This window comes from Leptodactylus fuscus, chromosome 10 (assembly GCF_031893055.1).
Source record: "Leptodactylus fuscus isolate aLepFus1 chromosome 10, aLepFus1.hap2, whole genome shotgun sequence".
In the NCBI taxonomy this organism is placed as follows: domain Eukaryota; kingdom Metazoa; phylum Chordata; class Amphibia; order Anura; family Leptodactylidae; genus Leptodactylus; species Leptodactylus fuscus.
Window position 1 is genome coordinate 1,482,421 of NC_134274.1, and position 23,173 is coordinate 1,505,593.

The 23,173-nt window shown below is 45.3% G+C and overlaps 1 protein-coding gene across 1 annotated transcript in view; it reads left to right on the forward strand.

Annotated features, from left to right (window-relative positions):
• The first annotated feature begins 1,074 nt into the window (after positions 1-1,074).
• NRAP (nebulin related anchoring protein) overlaps positions 1,075-23,173 on the forward strand; it is a 40,288-nt gene continuing 18,189 nt past the window's right edge. Inside the window, 17 exon segments of the mRNA XM_075257946.1 lie at positions 1,075-1,308; positions 5,959-6,053; positions 7,608-7,695; positions 9,550-9,654; positions 10,610-10,696; positions 11,839-11,946; positions 13,302-13,331; positions 13,333-13,407; positions 13,489-13,596; positions 13,958-14,056; positions 14,402-14,509; positions 15,605-15,721; positions 15,827-15,931; positions 17,095-17,202; positions 20,188-20,295; positions 20,398-20,496; positions 22,778-22,882. Coding sequence (XP_075114047.1) covers positions 1,237-1,308; positions 5,959-6,053; positions 7,608-7,695; positions 9,550-9,654; positions 10,610-10,696; positions 11,839-11,946; positions 13,302-13,331; positions 13,333-13,407; positions 13,489-13,596; positions 13,958-14,056; positions 14,402-14,509; positions 15,605-15,721; positions 15,827-15,931; positions 17,095-17,202; positions 20,188-20,295; positions 20,398-20,496; positions 22,778-22,882 — 1,617 coding nt within the window. The 5' untranslated portion in view covers positions 1,075-1,236.

Genomic DNA, 23,173 nt, shown 5'->3' on the forward strand with positions numbered 1-23,173 from the left:
AGCTCTGGAGTATAATACAGGATAAGTAATGTAATGTATGTACACAGTGACTGCACCAGCAGAATAGTGAGCGCAGCTCTGGAGTATAATACAGGATAAGTAATGTAATGTATGTACACAGTGACTGTACCAGCAGAATAGTGAGCGCAGCTCTGGGGTATAATACAGGATAAGTAATGTAATGTATGTACACAGTGACTGCACCAGCAGAATAGTGAGCGCAGCTCTGGAGTATAATACAGGATAAGTAATGTAATGTATGTACACAGTGACCAGCAGAATAGTGAGCGCAGCTCTGGAGTATAATACAGGATAAGTAATGTAATGTATGTACACAGTGACTGTACCAGCAGAATAGTGAGCGCAGCTCTGGAGTATAATACAGGATAAGTAATGTAATGTATGTACACAGTGACTGAACCAGCAGAATAGTGAGCGCAGCTCTGGAGTATAATACAGGATAAGTAATGTAATGTATGTACACAGTGACTGTACCAGCAGAATAGTGAGCGCAGCTCTGGGGTATAATACAGGATAAGTAATGTCATGTATGTACACAGTGACTGCACCAGCAGAATAGTGAGCGCAGCTCTGGAGTATAATACAGGATAAGTAATGTAATGTATGTACACAGTGACCAGCAGAATAGTGAGCGCAGCTCTGGAGTATAATACAGGATATAACTCAGGCTCAGTACAGGAGTGTAATATATAGAATAATACAGAGGTAGGAGTAATGTGTCTACAATACTTAGCAGATTTTCCTTTCAGGGCTGTAGGAGAGCTGGGTACCCCAGGTCACCCACCTTTTCTAGGACAGGTATAACTACATATAGATATAAGATATAACTTGTGATCTCATTGCTGTGAGATTGGGATTATTTTTACCGTCTTATTCCTCGGGCTGAGCTATAATAATGTTATTACAGGCCGGCTCAGTCATTGCACTTGTTCCTTTAAGTTCCTGTGTGACTTCACTCTCCTTTTTAGTCAGGCCTGTCACCCATACGTCGCCCAGTCCTCCCCCTATAAATGAGACCCCCACATCGTCACTTCTGGACATAAATAGCCTCCTCATAGCAGCCACATCTGACTCTGTAATAAGGTCATAGCTGAGAGCGGGACGTCCATGTGAGTGGGGGTCAGCTGTGGTCTGTGCAATACAGTCTGCTCCACCTGCAGCGCCTACACCGACACATACTACGAATACTGGATAGATTGGATTGAGGATTTCACAATGAACGTTGTGCCCTGTGCCCGCTGTGGGTATGGCGTGTACCCGGCTGAGAAGATCAACTGTATAGATCAGGTGAGTGTAATATTCTATATACTGTGATTGTAATATACTGGGGATTATACTGGGTGTATACACATATATACAGTATATATATACAGAGAGAGAGTCAGAGGAGATGTCAGGTGTGATACTGTCTGCTGAGATGTTGTATCTAAGTCTGTCATCAGGAACACAAGAAACTAAGGGAAAAGTGTAAGCAGCAGCTTCATAAAGTGTATATACAAGGAGAATACACACAGTGATGTCACAGTACAGGATAATACACACAGTGATGTCACAGTACAGGATAATACACACAGTGATGTCACAGTACAGGATAATACACACAGTGATGTCACAGTACAGAGATAATACACACAGTGATGTAACCGTACAGGGATAATACACACAGTGATGTCACAGTACAAGAGAATACACACAGTGATGTCACAGTACAGAGATAATACACACAGTGATGTAACCGTACAGGGATAATACACACAGTGATGTCACAGTACAGGGATAATACACACAGTGATGTCACAGTTTAGGGTAATACACACAGTGATGTCACAGTACAGGGATAATACACACAGTGATGTCACAGTACAGAGATAATACACACAGTGATGTCACAGTGAAGGGATAATACACACAGTGATGTCACAGTACAGAGATAATACACACAGTGATGTCACAGTACAGAGATAATACACACAGTGATGTCACAGTACAGGATAATACACACAGTGATGTCAGAGTACAGGATAATGCACACAGTGATGTCACAGTACAGGATAATACACACAGTGATGTCACAGTACAGGATAATACACACAGTGATGTCACAGTACAGGATAATACACACAGTGATGTCACAGTACAGAGATAATACACACAGTGATGTCATAGTACAGGAGAATACACACAGTGATGTCACAGTACAGGATAATACACACAGTGATGTCACAGTACAGAGATAATACACACAGTGATGTCACAGTACAGGGATAATACACAGTGATGTCACAGTACAGAGATAATACACACAGTGATGTCACAGTACAGAGATAATACACACAGTGATGTCACAGTACAGGATAATACACAGTGATGTCACAGTACAGAGATAATACACACAGTGATGTCACAGTACAGAGATAATACACACAGTGATGTCACAGTACAGGATAATACACACAGTGATGTCACAGTACAGGATAAAACACACAGTGATGTCACAGTACAGAGATAATACACACAGTGATGTCACAGTACAGAGATAATACACACAGTGATGTCACAGTACAGGATAATACACACAGTGATGTCACAGTACAGGATAATACACACAGTGATGTCACAGTACAGGATAATACACACAGTGATGTCACAGTACAGGATAATACACACAGTGATGTCACAGTACAGGATAATACACACAGTGATGTCACAGTACAGAGATAATACACACAGTGATGTCACAGTACAGAGATAATACACAGTGATGTCACAGTACAGGATAATACACACAGTGATGTCACAGTACAGAGATAATACACACAGTGATGTCACAGTACAGGATAATACACACAGTGATGTCACAGTACAGGGATAATACACACAGTGATGTCACAGTACAGGATAATACACACAGTGATGTCACAGTACAGGATAATACACACAGTGATGTCACAGTACAGAGATAATACACACAGTGATGTCACAGTACAGAGATAATACACACAGTGATGTCACAGTACAGAGATAATACACACAGTGATGTCACAGTACAGAGATAATACACACAGTGATGTCACAGTACAGGATAATACACACAGTGATGTCACAGTACAGAGATAATACACACAGTGATGTCACAGTACAGGATAATACACACAGTGATGTCACAGTACAGAGATAATACACACAGTGATGTCACAGTACAGAGATAATACACACAGTGATGTCACAGTACAGGATAATACACACAGTGATGTCACAGTACAGAGATAATACACACAGTGATGTCACAGTACAAGAGAATACACACAGTGATGTCACAGTACAGAGATAATACACACAGTGATGTAACCGTACAGGGATAATACACACAGTGATGTCACAGTACAGGGATAATACACACAGTGATGTCACAGTTTAGGGTAATACACACAGTGATGTCACAGTACAGGGATAATACACACAGTGATGTCACAGTACAGAGATAATACACACAGTGATGTCACAGTGAAGGGATAATACACACAGTGATGTCACAGTACAGAGATAATACACACAGTGATGTCACAGTACAGGATAATACACACAGTGATGTCACAGTACAGAGATAATACACACAGTGATGTCACAGTACAGAGATAATACACACAGTGATGTCACAGTACAGGATAATACACACAGTGATGTCAGAGTACAGGATAATGCACACAGTGATGTCACAGTACAGGATAATACACACAGTGATGTCACAGTACAGGATAATACACACAGTGATGTCACAGTACAGGATAATACACACAGTGATGTCACAGTACAGAGATAATACACACAGTGATGTCATAGTACAGGAGAATACACACAGTGATGTCACAGTACAGGATAATACACACAGTGATGTCACAGTACAGAGATAATACACACAGTGATGTCACAGTACAGGGATAATACACAGTGATGTCACAGTACAGAGATAATACACACAGTGATGTCACAGTACAGAGATAATACACACAGTGATGTCACAGTACAGGATAATACACAGTGATGTCACAGTACAGAGATAATACACACAGTGATGTCACAGTACAGAGATAATACACACAGTGATGTCACAGTACAGGATAATACACACAGTGATGTCACAGTACAGGATAATACACACAGTGATGTCACAGTACAGAGATAATACACACAGTGATGTCACAGTACAGGATAATACACACAGTGATGTCACAGTACAGGATAATACACACAGTGATGTCACAGTACAGAGATAATACACACAGCGATGTCACAGTACAGAGATAATACACACAGTGATGTCACAGTACAGAGATAATACACACAGTGATGTCACAGTACAGAGATAATACACACAGTGATGTCACAGTACAGGGATAATACACAGTGATGTCACAGTACAGAGATAATACACACAGTGATGTCACAGTATAGAGATAATACACACAGTGATGTCACAGTACAGGATAATACACAGTGATGTCACAGTACAGAGATAATACACACAGTGATGTCACAGTACAGAGATAATACACACAGTGATGTCACAGTACAGGATAATACACACAGTGATGTCACAGTACAGGATAATACACACAGTGATGTCACAGTACAGAGATAATACACACAGTGATGTCACAGTACAGAGATACTACACACAGTGATGTCACAGTACAGGATAATACACACAGTGATGTCACAGTACAGAGATAATACACACAGTGATGTCACAGTACAGAGATAATACACACAGTGATGTCACAGTACAGTATATACCCAGGTTATACCAGCTGTACATATATATTTATATACTGTATATAATTCTATATGTACAGCCGGTATAACCTGGGTATATACTGTATATAATTCTATATGTACAGCCGGTATAACCTGGGTATATACTGTATATAATTATATGTGTACAGCCGGTATAACCTGGGTATATACTGTATATAATTATATATGAACAGCCGGTATAACCTGGGTATATACTGTATATAATTCTATATGTACAGCGGGTATAACCTGGGTATATACTGTATATAATTCTATATGTACAGCGGGTATAACCTGGGTATATACTGTATATAATTATATATGAACAGCCGGTATAACCTGGGTATATACTGTATATAATTCTATATGTACAGCCGGTATAACCTGGGTATATACTGTATATAATTCTATATGTACAGCCGGTATAACCTGGGTATATACTGTATATAATTCTATATGTACAGCCGGTATAACCTGGGTATATACTGTATATAATTATATATGTACAGCTGGTATAACCTGGGTATATACTGTATATAATTATATATGTACAGCCGGTATAGCCTGGGTATATACTGTATATAATTATATATGTACAGCCGGTATAGCCTGGGTATCTCCTGTATATAATTATATATGTACAGCCGGTATAACCTGGGTATATACTGTATATAATTATATATGTACAGCCAGTATAACCTGGGTATATACTGTATACAATTCTATATGTACAGCCGGTATAACCTGGGTATATAATGATCTTTGTTTGTATCGCTGATCCTTGTACTTGGGTTTCTTGTGTTCCGGTTTCTCGGAGCTTCTTAGAAAGTCTTGGCGTTCCTCTTCTATCACTTGGAGGATTTGTGTGTAGTCACATCGTGTCCTGGTCTCATATTTCCGGAGGCGTTCATCTGTTGCGTTCCTGCAGGTGTCCAGCGAGTCGCCAGTATAACAATCAGCAATGTACTTATGTTATTCGGTGCAGTCAGGATGTGATGGGTCGGGGGTCTGTGGCAGGGTTTGGCACTAGTGATTGCATCAATGAATATCCCCGCTCCATGTTGTGACCCCGGGAACCCCTTCTGTACCTCGGGGGCGGGGCAGTCTGTAGACATCTCACAAATTCTGATTCTCTCCTTTCAGACCTGGCACAAGGCTTGTTTCCACTGTGAGGTCTGCAAGATGATCCTGACCGTCAATAACTTTGTCAGTTTCCAGAAGAAGCCGTTCTGCCAGGCGTAAGTATCAGGGGCGGAGGCAAATATTAGGGCTGCCCCTGAGCCAGACCCCAAATGGGGAGGGGTTTGTGGTCATTTGCATTAAAGGAGAAAAAAAAAATGGATGCTCAAATTTAGCTAGAACTTGTGAATGTGAATTAGTCAGGGCCTTATTGTGGTCAGGTTATCTTCTCATACATGTAGTGTCCTCCTGATAACCAGCCATGATGTCCTTATTGTGGTCAGGTTATCTTCTCATACATGTAGTGTCCTCCTGATAACCAGCCATGATGTCCTTATTGTGGTCGGGTTATCTTCTCATACATGTAGTGTCCTCCTGATAACCAGCCATGATGTCCTTATTGTGGTCAGGTTATCTTCTCATACATGTAGTGTCCTCCTGATAACCAGCCATGATGTCCTTATTGTGGTCAGGTTATCTTCTCATACATGTAGTCTCCTCCTGATAACCAGCCATGATGTCCTTATTGTGGTCGGGTTATCTTCTCATACATGTAGTGTCCTCCTGATAACCAGCCATGATGTCCTTATTGTGGTCAGGTTATCTTCTCATACATGTAGTCTCCTCCTGATAACCAGCCATGATGTCCTTATTGTGGTCAGGTTATCTTCTCATACATGTAGTGTCCTCCTGATAACCAGTCATGATGTCCTTATTGTGGCCGGGTTATCTTCTCATACATGTAGTGTCCTCCTGATAACCTGCCATGATGTCCTTATTGTGGCCGGGTTATCTTCTCATACATGTAGTGTCCTCCTGATAACCAGCCATGATGTCCTTATTGTGGCCGGGTTATCTTCTCATACATGTAGTGTCCTCCTGATAACCAGTCATGATGTCCTTATTGTGGCCGGGTTATCTTCTCATACATGTAGTGTCCTCCTGATAACCTGCCATGATGTCCTTATTGTGGCCGGGTTATCTTCTCATACATGTAGTGTCCTCCTGATAACCAGCCATGATGTCCTTATTGTGGTCAGGTTATCTTCTCATACATGTAGTGTCCTCTCCTGATAACCAGCCATGATGTCCTTATTGTGGTCAGGTTATCTTCTCATACATGTAGTGTCCTCCTGATAACCAGCCATGATGTCCTTATTGTGGTCAGGTTATCTTCTCATACATGTAATGTCCTCCTGATAACCAGCCATGATGTCCTTATTGTGGTCAGGTTATCTTCTCATACATGTAGTGTTCTCCTGATAACCAGCCATGATGTCCTTATTGTGGTCGGGTTATCTTCTCATACATGTAGTGTCCTCCTGATAACCAGCCATGATGTCCTTATTGTGGTCGGGTTATCTTCTCATACATGTAGTGTCCTCCTGATAACCAGCCATGATGTCCTTATTGTGGTCAGGTTATCTTCTCATACATGTAGTGTCCTCCAGATAGTTCCATGATGTCCTTATTGTGGTCAGGTTATCTTCTCATACATGTAGTGTCCTCCAGATAGTTCCATGATGACCCCTCCACTAGGGGGCGCTCACTGTAGACTTTCTGCTTCTGCGCATTATTTGTTCCTAGAAGGATCTTTTTCTTTTCTTCTTCAGGCACAATCCTAAAATTAACACCTTCACCAGTGTTTACGAGACGCCTGTCAATATCCACGTGAAGAAACAGTCGGAGACGTTCAGTGAGGTGAGTGCACAGGTGACCGCCATGCTGGGCTGTGTAGTTCTACGATAGGTGATGGTTTCCCGCCTGTGGTATATGCGACTCCTGACCAGTGGAGTGAACAAATCTCACAGTACGATGCACGTGACATCCCCTAGTGGCCATCTCTGGTATTGTGGTTATATTTTACACTGAATTTAGAGGATGTCAAACCCCGGATCTGCTGTTTTTGCAGACACAGCGCCACTCCTGTCCATGGCGGTGTCTAGTATTGCAGCTCCAGGAGGTCTGTTTTGTAAAGGATAATATATAAGGTTTCCTCCCTTGATCTGAGTCACCAGTCCTATATTCTTGTTCATGTGCTTTCATGGCAGCCTATAGATAGTCACTCAGCTTTCCCAGAACCAGATTACACTAGGAAACATCCTGGAAGAAGACTATGACAGTCCCTGACAGTAGACGTAGTGCATTGTGCGCGGTTTGCGCCATACTTTACACGTTGGCCACATACCAGACGTCTCCTGTGACCCCGGTGTTTGCCATGACAGCTGCATGTAAGTCAGATATGACAATAAAGCGCAGGGCTCCGCGTCCACCCGGTGGTTCTGGAATCTTCTGTGGTATTCCGCTCTATTTTGGGGACTTGGCTGTGACCTGAGAGTGGTTATTTACGGATATTATATGTTTCCTTCCTTGCACTGAGCGGCTGTTGCCGTCATTCATCATCTGAACAGCGACTTATCATGTTTACGGTCAGGATCGCCGTCAGGCTCGTCACAGGCGGAGACCTAAGTGTCAGTATAAGGCGAAAAGCGCAAAAATACCGCATGTGTGACTTAGAGGCGATTACAAGTCATTAGTCACTGATACATTGTAACAAACCCTCAGCAATGAAGCGACCTCTGCACTGATACAGTGTAACAAACCCTCAGCAATGAAGTAACCTCTGCACTGATACAGTGTAACAAACCCTCAGCAATGAAGTGACCTCTGCACTGATACATTGTAACAAACCCTCAGCAATGAAGCGACCTCTGCACTGATACAGTGTAACAAACCCTCAGCAATGAAGCGACCTCTGCACTGATACATTGTAACAAACCCTCAGCAATGAAGCGATCTCTGCACTGATACAGTGTAACTAACCCTCAGCAATGAAGCGACCTCTGCACTGATACATTGTAACAAACCCTCAGCAATGAAGCGATCTCTGCACTGATACAGTGTAACAAACCCTCAGCAATGAGGCGACCTCTGCACTGATACAGTGTAACAAACCCTCAGCAATGAGGCGACCTCTGCACTGATACAGTGTAACAAACCCTCAGCAATGAGGTGACCTCTGCACTGATACAGTGTAACAAACCCTCAGCAATGAGGCGACCTCTGCACTGATACAGTGTAACAAACCCTCAGCAATAAGGCGACCTCTGCACTGATACAGTGTAACAAACCCTCAGCAATGAGGCGACCTCTGCACTGATACAGTGTAACAAACCCTCAGCAATGAGGCGACCTCTGCACTGATACAGTGTAACAAACCCTCAGCAATGAGGCGACCTCTGCACTGATACAGTGTAACAAACCCTCAGCAATGAAGCGACCTCTGCACTGATACATTGTAAACAAACCCTCAGCAATGAAGCGACCTCTGCACTGATACAGTGTAACAAACCCTTAGCAATGAAGCGACCTCTGCACTGATATATAGTAACAAACCCTCAGCAATGAAGCGACCTCTGCACTGATACAGTGTAACAAACCCTCAGCAATGAAGCGACCTCTGCACTGATATATAGTAACAAACCCTCAGCATTGAAGCGACCTCTGCACTGATACATAGTAACACATTGTGACATTGTTACTTTCTCGCTATAGATTAAGTATCGGGAGGACGGAGAGAGATACAAGTCAGTTTTTCACTGGGACATGAAAGGCCTGGAGCGGGATCAGAACTACAAGGCAGATCATGTGATGCAGCAGGTATGGCGCGCTGGGGCGGTACATCATAGGGGGGAGGGGCTGGGGGGCATTGGGGCGGTACATTGTGGGGGGGAGGGGCTGGGGGCATTGGGGCGGTACATTGTGGGGGGGAGGGGCTGGGGGCATTGGGGCGGTACATTGTGGGGGGGAGGGGCTGGGGGCATTGGGGCGGTACATCATAGGGGGGAGGGGCTGGGGGGCATTGGGGCGGTACATTGTGGGGGGGAGGGGCTGGGGGCATTGGGGCGGTACATTGTGGGGGGGAGGGGCTGGGGGCATTGGGGCGGTACATCATGGGGGAGGGGCTGGAGGGCATTGGGGCGGTACATCATAGGGGGGAGGGGCTGGGGGCATTGGGGCGGTACATCATAGGGGGGAGGGGCTGGGGGCATTGGGGCGGTACATCGTGGGGGGGAGGGGCTGGGGGCATTGGGGCGGTACATCGTGGGGGGGAGGGGCTGGGGGCATTGGGGCGGTACATCATGGGGGAGGGGCTGGAGGGCATTGGGGCGGTACATCATAGGGGGGAGGGGCTGGGGGCATTGGGGCGGTACATCATAGGGGGGAGGGGCTGGGGGCATTGGGGCGGTACATCATGGGGGAGGGGCTGGAGGGCATTGGGGCGGTACATCATAGGGGGGAGGGGCTGGGGGCATTGGGGCGGTACATCATAGGGGGGAGGGGCTGGGGGCATTGGGGCGGTACATCATAGGGGGGAGGGGCTGGGGGCATTGGGGCGGTACATCGTGGGGGGGAGGGGCTGGGGGCATTGGGGCGGTACATTGTGGGGGGGAGGGGCTGGGGGCATTGGGGCGGTACATTGTGGGGGGGGGGCTGGGGGCATTGGGGCGGTACATTGTGGGGGGGAGGGGCTGGGGGCATTGGGGCGGTACATCATGGGGGAGGGGCTGGAGGGCATTGGGGCAGATCTCACCTCTAATGATTCTTTTCCCAGAAAGCCTATGAGGAGGGTAAAGCCTGGCTGTCTAACGTAGACCCCGACATGGTTCGTATCGAGCAGGTGCAGAAGACGATGAATAACGTAAGACCCTCAGAAAACGTAGAGACGTCACCCCAAGTCTAAGGAGTCCGATCATACTGTACCCCTGTCATACTGTACTGATCATACTGTACTGATCATACTGTACCCCTGTCATACTGTACTGATCATACTGTACCCCTGTCATACTGTACCCCTGTCATACTGTACTGATCATACTGTACCCCTGTCATACTGTACCCCTGTCATACTGTACTGATCATACTGTACCCCTGTCATACTGTACCCCTGTCATACTGCACTGATCATACTGTACCCCTGTCATACTGTACTGATCATACTGTACCCCTGTCATACTGTACCCCTGTCATACTGCACTGATCATACTGTACCCCTGTCATACTGTACTCCTGTCATACTGTACCCCTGTCATACTGTACCCCTGTCATACTGTACTCCGGTCATACTGTACCCCGGTCATACTGTACCCCGGTCATACTGTACCCCGGTCATACTGTACCCCGGTCATACTGTACTCCTGTCATACTGTACCCTGGTCATACTGTACCCCGGTCATATTGTACCCCGGTCATACTGTACCCCGGTCATATTGTACCCCGGTCATACTGTACCCTGGTCATACTGTACCCCTGTCATACTGCACTGATCATACTGTACCCCGGTCATACTGTACCCCTGTCATACTGTACCCCTGTCATACTGTACCCCTGTCATACTGTACTCCTGTCATACTGTACCCCGGTCATACTGTAGCCCGGTCATACTGTACCCTGGTCATACTGTACCCCTGTCATACTGTACTCCTGTCATACTGTACCCTGGTCATACTGTACCCTGGTCATACTGTACCCCTGTCATACTGTACTCCTGTCATACTGTACCCTGGTCATACTGTACTCCTGTCATACTGTAGCCCGGTCATACTGTACCCTGGTCATACTGTACCCCTGTCATACTGTACTCCTGTCATACTGTACCCTGGTCATACTGTACCCCTGTCATACTGTACTCCTGTCATACTGTACCCCTGTCATACTATACCCTTGGTCATATTGTACATGATTGTTGATACTGATCACCCCTGAGCGATGTGTAGGGTCTATCAGGGACTTGCTATTTACTTGTATCAATGACATTACAATGTATGTCCGATCTGCTGCCAGGTAGAGTATACAGAGGAATACGAGGAGCAGAGCAGGAAAGGAAGCTTCCCGGCCATGATCACCCCCGCCTATCAGACAGCAAGGAAAGCGGCTCAGCTGGCCAGCAATGTAAGTGCCCCCCCCCATATAAGTGCCCCCCATGACCTGTATACACAGTGATGTAAGTGCCCCCCAATATAAGTGCCCCCCATGACCTGTACACATAGTGATGTAAGTGCCCCCCCCATATCAGTGCCCCCCATGACCTGTACACAGCAATGTAAGTGCTCCCCCCATATAAGTGCCCCCCATGACCTGTACACATAGTGATGTAAGTGCCCCCCCATATAAATGCCCCCCATGACCTGTACACGCAGTGATGTAAGTGCCCCCCATATAAGTGCCCCCCATGACCTGTACATGCAGTGATGTAAGTGCTCCCCCCATATAAGTGCCCCCATGACCTGTACACATAGTGATGTAAGTGCCCCCCCATTATAAATGCCCCCCATGACCTATACACGCAGTGATGTAAGTGCCCCCCATATAAGTGCCCCCATGACCTGTACATGCAGTGATGTAAGTGCCCCCCCCATATAAGTGCCCCCCATGACCTGTACACACAGTGATGTAAGTGCCCCCCATATAAGTGCCCCCCATGACCTGTACACAGCAATGTAAGTGCTCCCCCCATATAAGTGCCCCCCATGACCTGTACACACAGTGATGTAAGTGCCCCCATATAAGTGCCCCCCATGACCTGTACATGCAGTGATGTAAGTGCCCCCCCCATATAAGTGCCCCCCATGATCTGTACACACAGTGATGTAAGTGCCCCCCATATAAGTGCCCCCATGACCTGTACATGCAGTGATGTAAGTGCCCCCCCCCATATAAGTGCCCCCATGACCTGTACACACAGTGATGTAAGTGCCCCCCATATAAGTGCCCCCATGATCTGTACACACAGTGATGTAAGTGCCCCCCTCCATATAAGTGCCCCCCATGATCTGTACACACAGTGATGTAAGTGCCCCCCCATATAAGTGCCCCCCATGACCTGTACATGCAGTGATGTAAGTGCCCCCCCCCATATAAGTGCCCCCATGACCTGTACACGCAGTGATGTAAGTGCCCCCCCCCCATATAAGTGCCCCCATGACCTGTACACGCAGTGATGTAAGTGCCCCCCCCCCATATAAGTGCCCCCATGACCTGTACACGCAGTGATGTAAGTGCCCCCCCCCATATAAGTGCCCCCATGACCTGTACACGCAGTGATGTAAGTGCCCCCCCCATATAAGTGCCCCCCATGACCTGTACACGCAGTGATGTAAGTGCCCCCCCCCATATAAGTGCCCCCATGACCTGTACACGCAGTGATGTAAGTGCCCCCTTATATACAGGACAGTGCAGAGACTTATTCCCCACCATCCCTGTATATAAGGTTTCTATGACTTATTATATATGTCCCTACATGTCAGGTGGAATACAAGCGCGGGCACGATGAGCGGGTTGTCCCAGTATACCAGTGTGGTGGACACAAAGGATATATTACATGCCAAGTCTTCGGGACAGCGCCACAGTGATGTAAGTACCCTCCCCCACACCCCTGTACCCCACAGATCCACAATGGCTTCCTCTGATATCTCTTAATTTTTTTTCTCAAAGATAAAATACACAGAAGACTACGAGGAGCAGGCGGGGAAGGGCAGCTTCCCGGCACTGATCACTCCGGGCTACCAGATTGCTAAGAAGGCTAATGAGTTGGCCAGTGATGTAAGTTCTCATGTCATTTGTAGGCTATAGAAGGGCAGGATTGTATCATACTATATACTGTGTGGCTGGTGTTGGTGCTGGGGTTACAGGTGACGTGACACAGGGCAAAGGAAACAATCCGATAGCGCCAGCACCTATAGAGGCGCCACTGTATAGATCCTTAATGCTCCGAGCGCTCTCCCTGGTATCACAGCACAAAGCCCCTAAAGATCATTCAGGGGGAGGGTCCCCCAATGTTCTGGGTCCTGGGGATGAAACACGAGCACCTGCTGGACAGGATACAATGTATACAAGTGTGGTAACATATAGGATCTATAGGTGTGCGGAGTAGTGCGGTGTAATGTCATGTTGTCTCTGGCAGGTAAAATATCACCAGCGGTATCAGAGGGAGATGAAGGGGAAAGCGAGCGCAACGGATGTGACCTCCAGCAGGCAGCAGAGTGGCGAGCAGATGAGCCAGGTACGAGACCGGTGCAGAGAGGACAGTCACTACACGTGCACCAGACTGTCACCCCAGGACAGGGAATGTAACGTCTCTCATTGGCCCAGTATATGGATCCTGTATGTGTATATATATATCCCATGTGTCACTTCTCTCGTGTATATCCATTGTCAGATTTGCAATAATAAGGGCAGGGGGGCACATACTTTACATGCAAGGACAGAAGGGTGGTCTGATCCAGTGATACAGGTGCGCTCCACAGGTAAGTCAGATTAGGGACTGTGTTACGTCTCAGGTTGGCTCCGTCTTGTAGACATTGTGACATTACTTCTTTGATGATGAGGATTCGTCTTTTTGGGGCAGGACTATGAGGAGGATGAGGAGGAGGAGTACAGAGGGAAGGGCAGCTTCCCAGCAATGATCACCCCCGCCTATCTGCACGCCAAAAAGGCAAATGACATGGCCAGTGATGTGAGTAGCCGAGTACGGGAAAGTGGTGTGTATCCTTGTTATAGAAGGAGAGTATAGAAGTCTATGAATAATGTATATGGAGGACAGTATGTATGACTGATCTGTGACTGATGTATGTATATGGAGGACAGGTGTATGTATGAATGTATGATGTATGTATATGGAGGACAAGTGTATGACTGATCTGTGACTGATGTATGTATATGGAGGACAGGTGTATGGATGATGTATGTATAATGTATGTATGATGTATGTATATGGAGGACAGGTGTATGTATGTGTATGGAGTACAGGTGTATGTATGTATAATGTATATGGAGGACAGTATGTATGACTGATCTGTGACTGATGTATGTATATGGAGGACAGGTGTATGTATGTATAATGTATATGGAGGACAGTATGTATGACTGATCTGTGACTGATGTATGTATATGGAGGACAAGTGTATGACTGATCTGTGACTGATGTATGTATATGGAGTACAGGTGTATGTATGTATAATGTATATGGAGGACAAGTGTATGACTGATCTGTGACTGATGTATGTATATGGAGTACAGGTGTATGTATGTATAATGTATATGGAGGACAGTATGTATGACTGATCTGTGACTGATGTATGTATATGGAGGACAGGTGTATGTATGTATAATGTATATGGAGGACAGTATGTATGACTGATCTGTGACTGATGTATGTATATGGAGGACAGGTGTATGTATGAATGTATGATGTATGTATATGGAGGACAAGTGTATGACTGATCTGTGACTGATGTATGTATATGGAGGACAGGTGTATGGATGATGTATGTATAATGTATGTATGATGTATGTATATGGAGGACAGGTGTATGTATGTATATGGAGGACAGGTGTATGTATGTGTATGGAGTACAGGTGTATGTATGTATAATGTATATGGAGGACAGTATGTATGGCTGATCTGTGACTGATGTATGTATATAGAGGACAGGTGTATGGATGTATGTATGTATAATGTATGTATATGGAGGACAGTATGTATGTATGTGTGCATGTGCAATTGGTAAATGTATTTCTGTACATCCCCTAAACCCTTCTCATATTCCAGATTAAGTATAAGAAGGACCTCTCGAAGATGCGCGGCGCTGCGCAGTATCACACCCTGACCGCCGACGACAACCTGACCCTGAAACAAGCGCAGAGTGTGAATAAGCTGGTCAGTGAGGTGAGTCTGGATCCTGGGGCACCTGATAGTAATCATCAGCAGGCAGCGCAGGGTCTCTGCCCCCCGAATCCTCGGCCCCTGTACCCTCATCTCTGTGTCTTCCAGGTGGGATATAAGAAGGACTTGGAGCAGAGTAAGGGCCACAGCATCAACTACTGCGAGACGCCCCAATTCAAGAACGTCAACAAGATCTCCAAGTACACCAGTGATGTAAGCATGGCCCCCAGGAGCGGCCCCTCAGTGTTCAGTACTGATAAGCTCAGGGCCCGATCCCCCGTCCTGGTATTACCGGCGCCGCGCACACGGCGACCCTGATGTTACCCGCAGAGACTTTGGTTGGATTTATAATTCTAATTAACATGAAATATCTCGGAGGAGATGAAACCTCATTAACAGGCGACGGCAGAGCCCGGGGCCCCCGGAGCCGACACCAGGGGTGCTGTCAGGACTAAACCTCTTAAAGGGATAGTCCAGGGTCAGACAATCAATGTCACTCTGTACAGTATAGAAAGTTCTGCAAAATTCGCCAACAATTCCTCATTGTTTCCATAATCTCTAGCTATGGAGTATCTAATCTCAGCAGGTATCTGTACTATGTAGTATCTAATCTCATCAGGTATCTCTACTACAGTGTATCTAATCTCATCAGGTATCTCTACTACAGTGTATCTAATCTCATCAGGTATCTCTACTATGTAGTATCTAATCTCAGCAGGTATCTCTATTATGTAGTATCTAAGCTCAGCAGGTATCTTTACACTTTGTGATACTCAGGGAGAGCTGAGTGATTGTGGAACAGTATCAGACATCCGCCGGCTGCAGCTCATCCATCACAAAAACCAAGAAACAACCCAACAATGTATCAAAGTAAAAAGAAACAAATTGTCCTTATTAACATTCTCCTACAGTCTTGTGTCTACAGTGTCCGCGCTGAGCTTTGTCAGACATGTTGTAACAAAATATTAGATAATAATGTAACTATAGGGACAGACTACATAAGTTTGGTGGTTGTCTGCTGCCGTGCCTGATCAGCTCCAGCGGGCTGCCTGTGGCTGGGTCTTTCTTCTCTCACTCCCGATCCTTTACCTTTCCATAGACTTCTGTGTAATCTGATTATTCTGCAAGTCCACTTGTGCTATTGAATTATGTAAAGTTTGTTGAAATGGGACAAGTCGCGTCTGTGTTTACTACAAACTCTTCATACACAAATCTACAATGTATCAAAGAGTAGAATAGAAAGGAGATACACACAACAGAAGGAAGTATTATAGGTCATAATAGATGGACGTGGTCACTTATGTCGCCCCCTATTGTCACATATGCTCTGTCTGTGATTGGATATATAAGTTTCCTCCCTCTTCCCCTATTTTCAGCTAAAATATAAAGAAAAATACCAGACTCAGATGAAGGGACATTACGATGGAGTCGGGATGGATCGCCGCACTTTGCACGCCATGAAGGCCGGGACTCTCGCCAGCAATGTGAGCGCACTGAGGGTTTGGTATATTAAAGCGTATTCTGGATCTTCACAGAGGCAACTGAATTTATGTAGTGAGCGCCCCCTAGTGGTGACTGTATAATCTGTATATAGTGAGCTCCCCCTAGTGCTGGCTGTATAATCTGTATGTAGTGAGCTCCCCCTAGTGGTGACTGTATAATCTGTATATAGTGAGCTCCCCCTACTGGTGACTGTATAATCTGTATGTACTAAGCTCCTCCTAGTGGTGACTGTATAATCTGTATGTAGTGAGCTCCTCCTAGTGGTGACTGTATAATCTGTATGTAGTGAGCTCCCCCTAGTGGTGACTGTATAATCTGTATGTAGTGAGCTCCCCCTAGTGGTGACTGTATAATCTGTATGTAGTGAGCTCCCTCTAGTGGTGACTGTATAATCTGTATGTAGTGAGCTCCCCCTAGTGCTGGCTGTATAATCTGTATGTAGTGAGCTCCCCCTAGTGGTGACTGTATAATCTGTATGTAGTGAGCGCCCCCTAGTGGTGACTGTATAATCTGTATATAGTGAGCTCCCCCTAGTGCTGGCTGTATAATCTGTATGTAGTGAGCGCCCCCTAGTGGTGACTGTATAATCTGTATATAGTGAGCTCCCCCTAGTGCTGGCTGTATAATCTGTATGTAGTGAGCTCCCCCTAGTGGTGGCTGTATAATCTGTATGTAGTGAGCTCCTCCTAGTGGTGACTGTATAATCTGTATGTAGTGAGCTCCTCCTAGTGGTGGCTGTATACTCTGTATGTAGTGAGCTCCCCCTAGTGCTGGCTGTATAATCTGTATGTAGTGAGCTCCCCCTAGTGGTGACTGTATAATCTGTATGTAGTGAGCTCCTCCTAGTGGTGACTGTATAATCTGTATATAGTGAGCTCCCCCTAGTGCTGGCTGTATAATCTGTATGTAGTGAGCTCCCCCTAGTGGTGACTGTATAATCTGTATATAGTGAGCTCCCCCTACTGGTGACTGTATAATCTGTATGTACTAAGCTCCTCCTAGTGGTGACTGTATAATCTGTATGTAGTGAGCTCCTCCTAGTGGTGACTGTATAATCTGTATGTAGTGAGCTCCCCCTAGTGGTGACTGTATAATCTGTATGTAGTGAGCTCCCCCTAGTGGTGACTGTATAATCTGTATGTAGTGAGCTCCCTCTAGTGGTGACTGTATAATCTGTATGTAGTGAGCTCCCCCTAGTGCTGGCTGTATAATCTGTATGTAGTGAGCTCCCCCTAGTGGTGACTGTATAATCTGTATGTAGTGAGCGCCCCCTAGTGGTGACTGTATAATCTGTATATAGTGAGCTCCCCCTAGTGCTGGCTGTATAATCTGTATGTAGTGAGCGCCCCCTAGTGGTGACTGTATAATCTGTATATAGTGAGCTCCCCCTAGTGCTGGCTGTATAATCTGTATGTAGTGAGCTCCCCCTAGTGGTGGCTGTATAATCTGTATGTAGTGAGCTCCTCCTAGTGGTGACTGTATAATCTGTATGTAGTGAGCTCCCCCTAGTGGTGGCTGTATACTCTGTATGTAGTGAGCTCCCCCTAGTGGTGACTGTATAATCTGTATGTAGTGAGCTCCCCCTAGTGGTGACTGTATAATCTGTATGTAGTGAGCTCCCCCTAGTGGTGACTGTATAATCTGTATGTACTAAACTCCTCCTAGTGGTGACTGTATAATCTGTATGTAGTGAGCTCCCCCTAGTGGTGACTGTATAATCTGTATGTACTAAGCTCCTCCTAGTGGTGACTGTATAATCTGTATGTAGTGAGCTCCCCCTAGTGCTGGCTGTATAATCTGTATGTAGTGAGCTCCCCCTAGTGGTGGCTGTATAATCTGTATGTAGTGAGCTCCCCCTAGTGGTGACTGTATAATCTGTATGTAGTGAGCTCCCCCTAGTGCTGGCTGTATAATCTGTATGTAGTGAGCTCCCCCTAGTGGTGACTGTATACTCTGTATGTATTGAGCTCCCCCTAGTGGTGGCTGTATAATCTGTATGTAGTGAGCTCCTCCTAGTGGTGACTGTATAATCTGTATGTAGTGAGCTCCCCCTAGTGGTGACTGTATAATCTGTATGTAGTGAGCTCCCCCTAGTGGTGGCTGTATACTCTGTATGTATTGAGCTCCCCCTAGTGGTGACTGTATAATCTGTATGTAGTGAGCTCCTCCTAGTGGTGACTGTATAATCTGTATGTAGTGAGCTCCCCCTAGTGGTGACTGTATAATCTGTATGTAGTGAGCTCCCCCTAGTGGTGGCTGTATACTCTGTATGTATTGAGCTCCCCCTAGTGGTGACTGTATAATCTGTATGTAGTGAGCTCCTCCTAGTGGTGACTGTATAATCTGTATGCAGTGATCTCCCCCTAGTGGTGGCTTTATACTCTGTATGCAGTGAGCTCCCCCTAGTGGTGACTGTATAATCTGTATGTAGTGAGCTCCCCCTAGTGGTGGCTGTATACTCTGTATGTATTGAGCTCCCCCTAGTGGTGACTGTATAATCTGTATGCAGTGAGCTCCCCCTAGTGGTGACTGTATACTCTGTATGTAGTGAGCTCCCCCTAGTGGTGACTGTATAATCTGTATGTAGTGAGCTCCCCCTAGTGGTGACTGTATAATCTGTATGTAGTGAGCTCCCCCTAGTGGTGACTGTATAATCTGTATGTAGTGAGCTCCCCCTAGTGGTGGCTGTATACTCTGTATGTATTGAGCTCCACCTAGTGGTGACTGTATAATCTGTATGTAGTGAGCTCCTCCTAGTGGTGACTGTATAATCTATATGTAGTGAGCTCCCCCTAGTGGTGACTGTATAATCTGTATGCAGTGATCTCCCCCTAGTGGTGGCTTTATACTCTGTATGCAGTGAGCTCCCCCTAGTGGTGGCTGTATACTCTGTATGTAGTGAGCTCCCCCTAGTGGTGCCATATATATCACATTATATAGAATCTCTCTTTACTTGTGTTCTGCAGCTCACCTACAAATCAGACAAATCCACCACTGCAGATGAAGAATATTGCTATCCTGCCACTCTCACCCCATCTTACCAGACCACAAAGAAACTGGAGCCACTAAAAGACGTAAGTGGAAGGAGCAGGGTCCCCAGCAGTACAGAGTATTTCAGGAGAGGTGTGTGCTGATCACAGACAGTCCTGCAGTTTTGTTGTTTCCATCCCCTGTAGGTAAATTACCGGCAGAGCATTGACAAGGTGAAGTTCAGTTCTGTCACCGACACCCCGCAGATTGTGCAAGCAAGGGTTAACGCCCAGCAGCTGAGTGATGTAAGTTGGCATCGTATTATCTGGGCACTGTATATAGCAGTATTATCTGGGCACTGTATATAGCAGTATTATCTGGGCACTGTATATAGGTAGCAGTATTATCTGGGCACTGTATATAGCAGTATTATCTGGGCACTGTATATAGCAGTATTATCTGGGCACTGTATATAGGTAGCAGTATTATCTGGGCACTGTATATAGCAGTATTATCTGGGCACTGTATATAGCAGTATTATCTGGGCACTGTATATAGCAGTATTATCTGCGCACTGTATATAGGTAGCAGTATTATCTGGGCACTGTATATAGGTAGCAGTATTATCTGGGCACTGTATATAGCAGTATTATCTGGGCACTGTATATAGCAGTATTATCTGGGCACTGTATATAGGTAGCAGTATTATCTGGGCACTGTATATAGCAGTATTATCTGGGCACTGTATATAGCAGTATTATCTGGGCACTGTATATAGGTAGCAGTATTATCTGGGCACTGTATATAGCAGTATTATCTGGGCACTGTATATAGCAGTATTATCTGGCTACTGTATATAGCAGTATTATCTGGGCACTGTATATAGGTAGCAGTATTATCTGGGCACTGTATATAGCAGTATTATCTGGGCACTGTATATAGCAGTATTATCTGGGCACTGTATATAGGTAGCAGTATTATCTGGGCACTGTATATAGCAGTATTATCTGGGCACTGTATATAGCAGTATTATCTGGGCACTGTATATAGCAGTATTATCTGGGCACTGTATATAGGTAGCAGTATTATCTGGGCACTGTATATAGGTAGCAGTATTATCTGGGCACTGTATATAGCAGTATTATCTGGGCACTGTATATAGCAGTATTATCTGGGCACTGTATATAGGTAGCAGTATTATCTGGGCACTGTATATAGCAGTATTATCTGGGCACTGTATATAGCAGTATTATCTGGGCACTGTATATAGGTAGCAGTATTATCTGGGCACTGTATATAGCAGTATTATCTGGGCACTGTATATAGCAGTATTATCTGGCTACTGTATATAGCAGTATTATCTGGGCACTGTATATAGGTAGCAGTATTATCTGGGCACTGTATATAGCAGTATTATCTGGGCACTGTATATAGCAGTATTATCTGGGCACTGTATATAGGTAGCAGTATTATCTGGGCACTGTATATAGCAGTATTATCTGGGCACTGTATATAGCAGTATTATCTGGGCACTGTATATAGCAGTATTATCTGGGCACTGTATATAGGTAGCAGTATTATCTGGGCACTCTATATAGCAGTATTATCTGGGCACTGTATATAGCAGTATTATCTGGGCACTGTATATAGCAGTATTATCTGGGCACTGTATATAGGTAGCAGTATTATCTGGGCACTGTATATAGCAGTATTATCTGGGCACTGTATATAGCAGTATTATCTGGGCACTGTATATAGGTAGCAGTATTATCTGGGCACTGTATATAGCAGTATTATCTGGGCACTGTATATAGCAGTATTATCTGGGCACTGTATATAGCAGTATTATCTGGGCACTGTATATAGGTAGCAGTATTATCTGGGCACTGTATATAGCAGTATTATCTGGGCACTGTATATAGCAGTATTATCTGGGCACTGTATATAGCAGTATTATCTGGGCACTGTATATAGGTAGCAGTATTATCTGGGCACTGTATATAGCAGTATTATCTGGGCACTGTATATAGCAGTATTATCTGGGCACTCTGTATAGGTAGCAGTATTATCTGGGCACTGTATATAGCAGTATTATCTGGGCACTGTATATAGCAGTATTATCTGGGCACTGTATATAGGTAGCAGTATTATCTGGGCACTGTATATAGCAGTATTATCTGGGCACTGTATATAGCAGTATTATCTGGGCACTGTATATAGGTAGCAGTATTATCTGGGCACTGTATATAGCAGTATTATCTGGGCACTGTATATAGGTAGCAGTATTATCTGGGCACTGTATATAGCAGTATTATCTGGGCACTGTATATAGGTAGCAGTATTATCTGGGCACTGTATATAGCAGTATTATCTGGGCACTGTATATAGCAGTATTATCTGGGCACTGTATATAGCAGTATTATCTGGGCACTGTATATAGGTAGCAGTATTATCTGGGCACTGTTTAATATGTGTACCCCTCAAAGTCCTGTCTGCACTAATACACTGTAACAACACCAGCTGTGAGTATTTTGGGGTCAGGACGGGTTCCCTGGATATTATCTCACCCGCGTTCTGTCTCTTCAGCTGAATTACAGAGCGGAGTACGAGAAGTCCAAGACGCAGTACACCCTGCCGCAGGACGCCCCCGAAATAGTGAAGGCGAAGGCGAACGCCGCGCTCTATAGTGAGGTAGAGACGAGTAATATCCAGATCCACCTCCAGTATTATTATCCCATCATTGAACAAGATCTGTTTCTAGGAAAGCTGGATGACATCCAATATGCCACAATCATGGGTTTGTTAGTCACCCAACTTTCCCGGGCTCCAGAATCTGAAATCTGCTTAGTTATCCAGTGAAGGATTCCCCCTCCTATTAGTGTATGTATCCCATGTGGGGAATTACTATAACCCCCATTATCCTCTGCCCTGTGTTCTGGTGTCAGGGTCCCCAGGGGTAGCAGCCAGGCCCCCAATGAAACC